The sequence below is a fragment of the Sinocyclocheilus rhinocerous genome, unplaced genomic scaffold (genome assembly GCF_001515625.1).
Source record: "Sinocyclocheilus rhinocerous isolate Xijiao unplaced genomic scaffold, SAMN03320098_v1.1 scaffold1234, whole genome shotgun sequence".
In the NCBI taxonomy this organism is placed as follows: Eukaryota; Metazoa; Chordata; class Actinopteri; order Cypriniformes; family Cyprinidae; genus Sinocyclocheilus; species Sinocyclocheilus rhinocerous.
In genome coordinates, this window is record NW_015656153.1 from 171387 (window position 1) to 181780 (window position 10394).

The 10394-nt window shown below is 36.1% G+C and overlaps 1 protein-coding gene across 1 annotated transcript in view; it reads left to right on the forward strand.

Moving 5' to 3' along the window:
- Window positions 1-4487, forward strand: part of lin52 (lin-52 DREAM MuvB core complex component) — a 14813-nt gene extending 10326 nt beyond the window's left edge. Inside the window, exon 6 of the mRNA XM_016526861.1 lies at window positions 4136-4487. Within this exon, the coding sequence (XP_016382347.1) occupies window positions 4136-4191 (56 nt within the window). The 3' untranslated portion in view covers window positions 4192-4487. The remainder of the gene's footprint in view (window positions 1-4135) is intronic.
- The last annotated feature ends 5907 nt before the right edge of the window (window positions 4488-10394 follow it).

Here is a 10394-nt window from a genome sequence, read left to right on the forward strand (position 1 = left end):
ATTTAGACAGATTTGTGAACAATATTTGAGAGAAATAGGCCTTTTGTGTACATAGAAAAAGTCTTAGATCTTTGAGTTCAGCTCATGAAAAATGGGGGCAAAAACAAAAGTGTTGCGTTATATTATATATTATGTAATTTTACATCTATAATGTTAAATTACTCATCCTAATATTATATAAATTTATTAATCTATTTATTACAGTGGGGAAAATATTTATTTGATCCCCTGCTGATTTTGGAAGTTTGCCCACTTACAAAGAAATTAAGGGTCTGTAATTTTTATGGTAGGTTTATTTTAACTGATAGAGACAGAATATCAACCAAAAAATCCAGAAAAAACACATTATATAAAGGTTAGAAATTGATTTGCATTTCAATGAGTGAAATAAGTATTTGATCCCCAAGCAAAACATGATTTAGTATTTGGTGCAGAAGTCAGATGAGACCAAAATTGAGCTATTTGGCATTAACTCAACTCGCCGTGTTTGGAGGGAGAGAAATGCTGACTATGACCCCAAGAACACCATCCCTACAGTCAAGCACGGAGGTGGAAACATTATGATTTGGGGCTGTTTTTCTGCTAAGGGTACAGGACGACTTCACTACATTGAAGGGCAAATGGACGGGGCCATGTACTGTAAAATCTTGGAAGAGAGCCTCCTTCCCTCAGCCAGAACACAGAAGATGGGTCTTGGATGGGTCTTCCAGCATGACAATGACCCGAAACATACCGCCAAGGCAACAAAGGAGTGGCTCAAGAAGAAGCACATTAAGGTCATGGAGGCTCACATGTGCAGCTTTGCCCAATAATGAGCCGGTGTTCGAACGTTGAACACAGAAGCCTTCACTGTGCTTACTGCGTTAACCGCGTAAGAATAATGACAGGGAAGAGAAGAGATTGCTGAATAAAGTTATTATTTTTGTTTTGTTTTTGCACACAAAGTATTCTCGTCGCTTCATAAAATTATTGTAGAACCACTGTAGTCACGTCGACTGTTTTAACAACGTCTTTAGTACCTTTATGGATCTTGAAAGTTTGGGTGGCGTTGCTGTCAATGGAGGCCTCTCTGAGCCATCGGATTTGATCAAAAATATCTTAATTTGTGTTCTGAAGATGAACGAAGGTCTTAGGGGTGTGGAACGACATGAGGGCGAGTAATTAATGACAAAATTTTCATTTTTGGGTGAACTAACCCTTTAAGCTCCAAATCATTTCTTTGTAAGTGGGCAAACTTACAAAATCAGCAGGGGATCAAATAAATATTTTCCCCACTGTATATTAATATATTAATAAATAATGCCATATACATACATACATATACCTTAAATTATACATGTATTAATGATATATTATTGTATTTAATATAATATAATAATATGTAATACATGCTTTATGATGCATGTTATTTATTAACTATATTTTATATTTTATTATATATTTTAACTACATTTTAGTTAAAAATTATAGATTACATGTAATCTGGATTATGTAATCATATTCCAAATATTAAGTACTTGTAATTAGAGTATATTACATATTATATTATTATATTACAGTATATAACATGTACAATTTAACATACAGATGTGTATATATATTTATCATAAATGTGTATAGATGTGTATATATTTATCTTTTAATAAAAATATCTAAATCTTTTAATTTTCAAAGAAAACATTATTTTAAAGCAACCAGACATTACATTACAGTTTGTAACACTTTTAATTCTGCTCATGTATCAGCTTACCTGTGTTAACGTTGTTTTGCCTATTAACTCATCATGAAGCATATTTGCTTCATTCAAATATTAATGAGTGAACATACAACATCAAGAAGATAATATGGCCTCTGGAATCCATAATATGCCATTTAGTATGGATGTCACCAGCAACAAGCTGATGATTAACCAAGTACAGAATTAGTAATTGACCTTTCTAATCAACTAAACAAATCTCTAACTCCTGCTAATCAGTATTGATCTGCCCCGTCCAGTGACAGCACCAGCTTTGTGCTTGTGTGTAAATGCTCATACTTGTCTTTGTGTGTGTGTGTGTGTGTTTGAACGAGGCTAGCTGGCAGGACCCTCTACACTCCCCTTTTTAATCTAACTCACTCAATGCAAATCATTTCCCTTCTGCTCTGACGGGAATTGAGGATAAATGGAAATCTAATTAATGAGTGGATCAGAGGGGTGCACTCTGGTGAAGGGATCTCATGGGAGAATGCTTAGCCAGACAGACTCCTGTATTGTTTTGGACAGAAAATGTGAGGGAGATTGGGAGAGGGGTAGTAAGAGTTAGAATGGGGTTGTTAGTTCAGCTATGACGAAGCTCTTTCCCCCTGTTTGTGGACCCCTCCAGAAACCAGTGGCCCATTTAACAAAGCTTTAGCCGCCCTATCGTTGGCTTTAAACGTGGGATTAAGACACACATTCACTTATGGAAAGCACTTAAGGCACTAATCTCTTACAGTGTGAATGCAGTGTTAATGACTGTATTCTCTTATAATGCCTTTCGTTATTTAAGTGTTTCACTTATAATGGTGATATCTGTTGTATTAATACACTGAAGATTAGGTTGCATTTCAGGCTTTACTCATAGCTTTCTCAGGGATCTAATAGTCAGGAGTCAAGTGTTCATGTGTCTACTGTTAGAACCTATGCCACGGAAAATAGAAATAATCAAACTGCTCTTCATTCCTGTGAATTTACCCCAAAATACTATTGTGGGTATTTTGTAACCTTTAATTCATGTACAATGCATTTTTAATGTATTGTATCATTGCATTTTTGTGTGCTTGTTCTGCTTGTCTAGTTATAGATGAGCTTGATTTAACACTGGTTATGATACACAACATGTTACATTCAACGTATGTGTGTGATGAAAATAAAGTCAATTAAAAAGAATATTAAAATATTAGTAAGGTCTATAGTAAAATATATTAATAATGTAAATAATTAAAATACAAATTTTTTAATGTACTGATATATATTTGAAATATATAACTATTTTAAATATATTTTCTGTTGTAGGGTCAGTAAGATTTTTTATTTATTGAAAGAAACATATTTTTATACAGCAAGCTTGCATTAAATTGCATTAAAAAGTGACAGTAAAGGCGTTTATAATCTTACAAAAGACTTACATTTCAAACAAATGCTGTTCTTTTGAAATATCTATTGATGGAAAAAAATCCTCAAAAAATGTATCATAGTTTCCATAAACATATTAAGCAGCACAACTGTTTTCAACACTGATAATAGTATAAAAAAAATGTTTATTGAGCACCAAATCAACATATAAGAATGATTTCTGAAGCATCATGTGACACTGAAGACTGCAGTAATGGCTGCTGAAAATTCAGCTTTGCAATCACAGGAATAAATTACATTTTAAAATATATTAACATAGAAAATAGTTATTTTAACTTGTAATACTATTTCACAATATTACTGCTTTTGCTGTATTTTTGATCAATTAAATGCAGCCTTGGTGAGCATAAGAGACTTCTTTCAAAAATATAATCTTACCGAGCCCAGACCTGTTTTTGTTCAGTTTTATCACCTTATATCCTCTTGATTTGCTCATTTCTTTGACTTTTAAAATCCAGTGTTTTTAATATTTGATCAAAATATTTGAAGAGAAGATATGAATCTTATTTAACAATCTGAATCCAGGTAGCATCATGTTTAATCCAGTGATAGACAGCTGAAGGCGAATCCACTGACACTTGCGCCTGTCATTAAGATGCCACACAGGGCAGCTCATCTAAATTACAATCCACCACATTATTTCATTAGCTGCCGCCCAACACCGTGGCTTACCCTGTCCCTCACACTCATCACTTCCTTCCTGAAAAACACACCCAGCAGCTCATCAATGCCTGTGTCAGCCTGACCACAGGAGGGGTCATAGCCGTTACACCTCCATTTCTAAACGACCAGGAGAGTGTCCTGTAGATTATGTAGGTGGAGCTTCGAGAATGAAGATGAAAAAATTAGTTCGTTAGAACAACTTTAATTTACTCTCCCTGATTAAAATATGCCATGGAAAGTTACTTTAATCTGTGTCTGATAAGGTTTGGAGACTGTCTTTGATATTACAATAAGCTATTGACATTTTTCCTTTTCCAGCTCGAGAAATGACACGAGGGAAATTCCTGAACATCTTGGAGAGACCCAAGAAGTGAAGACCCAGATGGCGATCGTTGACCTGTCGGGTCAGCTACCAGTTGATTGTGAGCTAGTAAGGCTGAAAACAGTAGCATGCTACGCTTTCACTAATATTCGACTGATTTGGGGTCAAAACATCATGACACCACATCGTTTTTTGTATATACGTTTAATTTCTTTAAATGACAGGTGCCGAGTAGAAAGGGTAGGGTATTGGTGTGCCTTTCAATAAATGTTCATAAATGTATTTATTTTTCACTCTACAGTTTATTACAGCTTCAATTGTTTTAATAAAAATACAGTGTTGTTTAAATAAAGTACAATTGGTTGTGCTCTTGTCTACATGCCCCTCCTAGATTTTTTTTTGGTTTTCAACATTTTAAAGACACTTTTGGCATCAGCTAGTGCAGCTTTGCTTCCTCTTGGCCATCCAGTGACGTTTCCTAAAAGTAGCTTCCATGAAACAATGAGGGAGTTCATGAAGTAGCATTCAAACTTTTAATTAGGGCAATAACTTCATGCCTGTGCCACTCCATCGACTGCTCCATTAACGTCCCTCTTTTGCACCGGACATGTAAAAGGCTTTGACATGAGAGTGCTTCCACACCAGTGCAAGGCCATTTTTGCTATTTAATGGGAATTGGAAGTTTTGAAGGCCCCCAGCACAAAACATTGCGTAAAAATAATATTGCTCATTGTCATCACTGTTAACAAGAGTTGACATAATTACTAGGGCCATTTCTTCTCTAATTAGCACACTTCCAGGGACATTGGCGCAAACGGTCCGGGAGAAAAGGGAATCAGACAGGCATGCTGAACGGCAAACAAAGAACGCTCTGGCGAGTGTAATTAGGTGAGACAGTGGCCAAGACTGTTCTCGGCTGGAGATGTCGTAGAGGCTTCGGCTGCGGTTGGCGAGTGTTCGCTCCTGCTCCCACCAATTCTTAGAGGTACGCCTCTCCCCCAGTGCCTAATAAGCCCCTAATTGTCTTTCTGATTCACATGGAACGAGGAAGCTGCAGTTAGACCCTAGCAAAGCTACTGCTGGTGTCTGATCCTACTCTGGAGGACCCAGATTTGCCCCTGTTTTTTTTAACTGTCTAAACAAGCTTTTTTGTTGCAAGTTTAACCCTGTGGTGCTCTTCAGTCACTTTTGACCAAAAATGTTTATAGTTAGATTTTTTTTTTTTAAGATTTCCTTAATCAGAATGGTACAAAACCTAGTGATTTTTGTGCCATTGGCTGTGAGCACACAAATCAATGGGAAATGTGAAAATACAGAGAATTTTCGAGGTACAATCTGCAAATCGGCCACAATACTGGAAAAAAATGGACAGCAATGAACTTATGAGCAAACAACTGTAAGTAATATTAACAACATGTAGGTTTAAGGCTGCATGTAATTGACCCTTCGCAGGAGCTTGACTGACAGGTGATCTGACCAATCATAATGAAGAACTGTCTAAACAAGCTTTTTTGTTGCAAGTTTAACCCTGTGGTGCTCTTCAGTCACTTTTGACCAAAAATGTTTATAGTTAGATTTTTTTTTTTAAAGATTTCCTTAATCAGAATGGTACAAAACCTAGTGAAAAGTGCCATTGGCTGTGAGCACACAAATCAATGGGAAATGTGAAAATACAGAGAATTTTCGAGGTACAATCTGCAAATCGGCCACAATACTGGAAAAAAATGGACAGCAATGAACTTATGAGCAAACAACTGTAAGTAATATTAACAACATGTAGGTTTAAGGCTGCATGTAATTGACCCTTCGCAGGAGCTTGACTGACAGGTGATCTGACCAATCATAATGAAGAATGCGGCATTTTGTCAGACAAACAAATTAGACCGGAGAGTAACATTAGATTAACTTCAGTGGACTTCAATTTGAAAAATGGTGTGTATTGGCGTCTTTCCGCGGGTGAAATAAAACACCTTTTGATGTTCATTCATTTTTATTTCGTGCTTTAAGTAAATATGAAGAGACAATTGATTCACGTGCCGCTTGTACTGAGGTGCATTAGTGATCTGTCACGACAAAGAGCCACAAAATGGTATTTATTGTTTGAATTTCTCAAAAATTTGAAAGCTAAGACTTTGTACTTGTAATTAGAATAAATTACATTTTGAAACACTTGTAATCAGACTACAGTTACTTTTTTATTGATTATATGATTACATATTATTCACACAATAGCAATAAATTAGTCATAATTTATTGATTCGCCCTAATCCCTCTTTTTCATCTTTTAAATGTTCCTAAAAGAGCCTACCGCTTGTATACACTCAGAAAGCTTTCCAATTTTGTGGACATTCACACAAAGAATGCCCAATTTTAAAATACACAAATTCACATTATTTATTATTTACAATAGATGTACGGCATGGATTCCCAAACTTTTTGTATCATGTGAACATCTTTCGCCTAATATATTTACTTAAAGTATCCTGAGATTTTAAAATAAATATTTTAATAATTATCACATTTGCATGTTCGCGGTTCTCTGTTCATTAAAGGTCACATGACATGCAGGTAAACAAATTAAATATTTGATTTCTTTAGTAAGTGTTTTATTTTGATTGTGTTATTCTAAAATGATTTATTTTCATTAATGCACTTCATGTTATTAATTGCAACGAATGAAATATATTTTCTTACTCTTTGTGTTTTTGTATCAATATGATACAATATTATCCTATTTAAATCAATGTGATAAACGACTTAGGTAAAACATAATCTAAAAGTATTCTACCTAAAATGTGTATTATGGATTACTTTTGTCATGTAATTTCGAATCAGAAACAGACTCTGTTTGTCAGTGTCCTCTGAGCTCCGCGTTGTATTTTTCACTGCGTGAGAACATGATGTGTGGTGTGAGAGCGGCATGGCTTGTCAGTCCTAGCAACAGTAACTAAGGGGGGCAGGTCTTTGCAAAGGGTCAATTATGCATAATTTACTGATATTACTGTAAGTAGATGTAACGTCGTAACAAGGACACCAAAATAAAGTGTTACCAAATTTTGAGTAACAAAATTATTTCTCTGTGTGTAGGTTTGGCTGTAATAATTAAAGTAAGCTTGACTATTCTCTAGCAGACATTTTTTACTTTTTCTTTTGGCAAACAGTCTCACATACTAGCTGAATGAGTGTTCTCTGTTCTCTTGTTGCTCTATTAATAGTCTAATTGGTAGACTTCATGAAGTTTGACAGAACTTTGCACTTGTTGGTTCTGTACAATTGCGTCCGTTACACTTTGTTGCCCTCATACATTGTGACAGTAGTGATGTGCAGTGACTGTTGTGAGCGGACCGGTCAGTAAACTGACATCACGGAAGCTGCGGTTCACATAATGGCACCCGCCAGTAGTCGCGGCCTGTCATAGGTCCTGTCCAGACATCCTCCTTAAGATGAGGGTCATTCCCCACAGAGGGTCTGTCTCCAGAAACACCAGCACAGCCATAAACAACCCGTTGCCCTGATCTCGACGGGCCTTGCTGCCCTAACAAACGTCAATCCGATGTGCCCTCAGGCCTTTAATTAGCTGTCAATTAGTGCAAATTAATCAACTCCTCGCCTAATTAAGCAATGCCGGCAGGCAGCTTCCAAACACGCTATTGTGGGAGCTGTATGAGAAAACTGGAGCTAGCAAACTCTCTCTGCATCAGGGGGTCATTGGGCTCTTATAGCGGTTCATGAGGGAGAGAACTCTACAGTTTCCATTTTTTTTCCACCTACTCAGCACAAGGTGTTTGCCATTATCAGACTGCTGTCCTCAGTATCCGCTCTGAAAATCCTTAGTCTCAGGAAAAGGAGATTCCCAGTAGCCTTAACAGTGACTTTAAAATACACTTCAGTTTACTCCAACACAGGTTTCTTAACTTTTATAAATATTTGAGTTTGCTTTGTTAAAAGAACATTCTGGGTTCAATACAAGTTAAGCTCAGTCGACAGCACTTGTGGCATAATAGTGATTACCACAAAAAAGAATTTTTCGGCAAAAACCGAGGTTACGCTGATGCAATGGAAGTGAATGAGGCCAACATTTGGAGGATATAAAAATGGAAACGTAAAGCTTATAATTGTATAAAAGCACCTACAGTGATTCTTTATGTAGAACTTGTTTATTGTTTAAGTTGTCTTGGCGTTTTTACTGTTGCTTTAGGATTTATGGCATTGTGTTGTCATGTCATTACATTTGAAACGGTGAGTATTTTAATGTTATTTAATTACGCGTTTGCCCCGTTCACTTCCATTAAGTGCCTCACTGCAAGTTTTGTTGTTTTTAAAGAAAAGGAGGGATGGTAAATTGTAATCACAAGCAATATCGATTGAGCTTGACTTGTATCGAACATGGAATGTTTCTTAAAACATACCGTAACTACCTTTCAAAGGATTTTTTTATGTTTTTGAAGGAAATCTCTTATGCTGATCAAAAATACAGTAGTGTTGTAAAATATTCTTACAATTTAAACAAAGTATTCTATGTTAATATATTTCAAGATGTCATTTATTCCTGTAATGTCAAAGCTGAATTTTCAGCATCATTACTCCAGTCTTCAGTGTCATATAATCCTTCAGATATCATTCTATTCTGATTTGGTGCTTAAGAAAAAAATTTTTCGATGTTGAAAATAGTTGTACTGCTTAACATTTTCATGGAAACTTGGATGGATATTTTTTCAGGATTCTTTGATGAATAGAGAGTTCAAAAGGACGGTATTTATTTGGAATAGAAATCTTTTGTGACATTATACATGTCTTTGCTATCACTTTTGATCAATTTAATGCGTCTACTCTGAATAAAAGTATTGATTTCTTTAAAAAAAAAAATCTTACTGACCCAAAACATTTGACCGGTATACCAGAAATGATCACTTAACTGTATTGCATTTATTAATATATTTTCTGTTAGGTCTTGCTCAAAAATGTTTCCCTATAATTGCCCCATAAAAACATATAACAAACTAAGATATGTCACTAAAAGTGAGGGGGAGCAATAAGTATCTTCAGGCACAGTAGTGATTGTTTTCATGTTAAAAATGAATGATTGAATGATCGTAATAAATGTCACGTTAATACAATTAATGCTAAACAATATCCAGTATAATATCAGAGGTTCTGGATGAAGGGGAACATGAGTGGGGCTTTGGGGTTTCAGTTAGGAGACACTCCTTTATGCTGCTGCAGACTGTGTGTGTGTGCTTGGTGTACAAAAACAAAATGCAACATTAAAAACAATTCATCACTTCCAATACATTGCAAATACAGAATTATGACCAGAAGAGCACAAGCGATTCTTCATTTAGATTGCCTGGCATGAGAAGATCAAGCACCAGCAACCTGTGTAGGGGCCGGACTAATGCAATACAATGTCCCTATAATACAGCCCCATCCCAAAGCTCATTACCTTGCGGTGACCTTCCAGCAGCGAAAGTTCTTCGTAAAGACAAATAGCAGTCAAGCATTTCAATATAAGAGAGGTCTTTATTTGTATTCATCACATTATACAGTAATTGTTACAAGTTTGGACAAACTCTCATTTTAGCAGCTTTGAAAAAGTACACAAGGGTTGCGTCCCATATTTTTCGTGGAGGTCAAGGCAGCGGTGTAATTTGCCATCCATCTGTTTGACTAACGCAATCGCTTTTTCAGTATCTCAACTGCTTGCTTTGTGTTTGTATGGTGGATTTCACTTAAAATAAGTAGGCAATAGGCCCACAAGAGACTGAATATTCAGAGAGGGTGGTGGGGGGACAAATTTTGCAACAGCTGTTTGCCTTTTAATCTGCTACCATCAGATCTTCCAGTCTTTGATAGGCCACCCAATCTACACGAATGACTGAACTAAATCTTTCCTTAATCTATAAGGCCTTATTAGTTTGTCCTCTTATGCATGTAAATCAGGATGCAGTCATTTTCATATGTAGATGGATTATTAAAAGCCGTGGAGGGAGAGTGGGGTTTTTTGTTTTTTTTTTTTTTCCCTTTCACAATAAACAACAAAGCCCTGCACAGATTACAGCAGAAGCGGCTACGAGAGGGCAGGAAGCAGTTTGTAATTGACAGGCTGCTTTGACAGAGCGCAAGCCTTGTAAATAGATGGGTTTATCTAGAGCGGGTGATGTGTCATTAGCATATCTTGATAACATTGATTTCTTCATTACCCTTAATGAAATTTCCACTTAATGGCTTCTAATTAGTTTCAACTGGTGCCTGTGT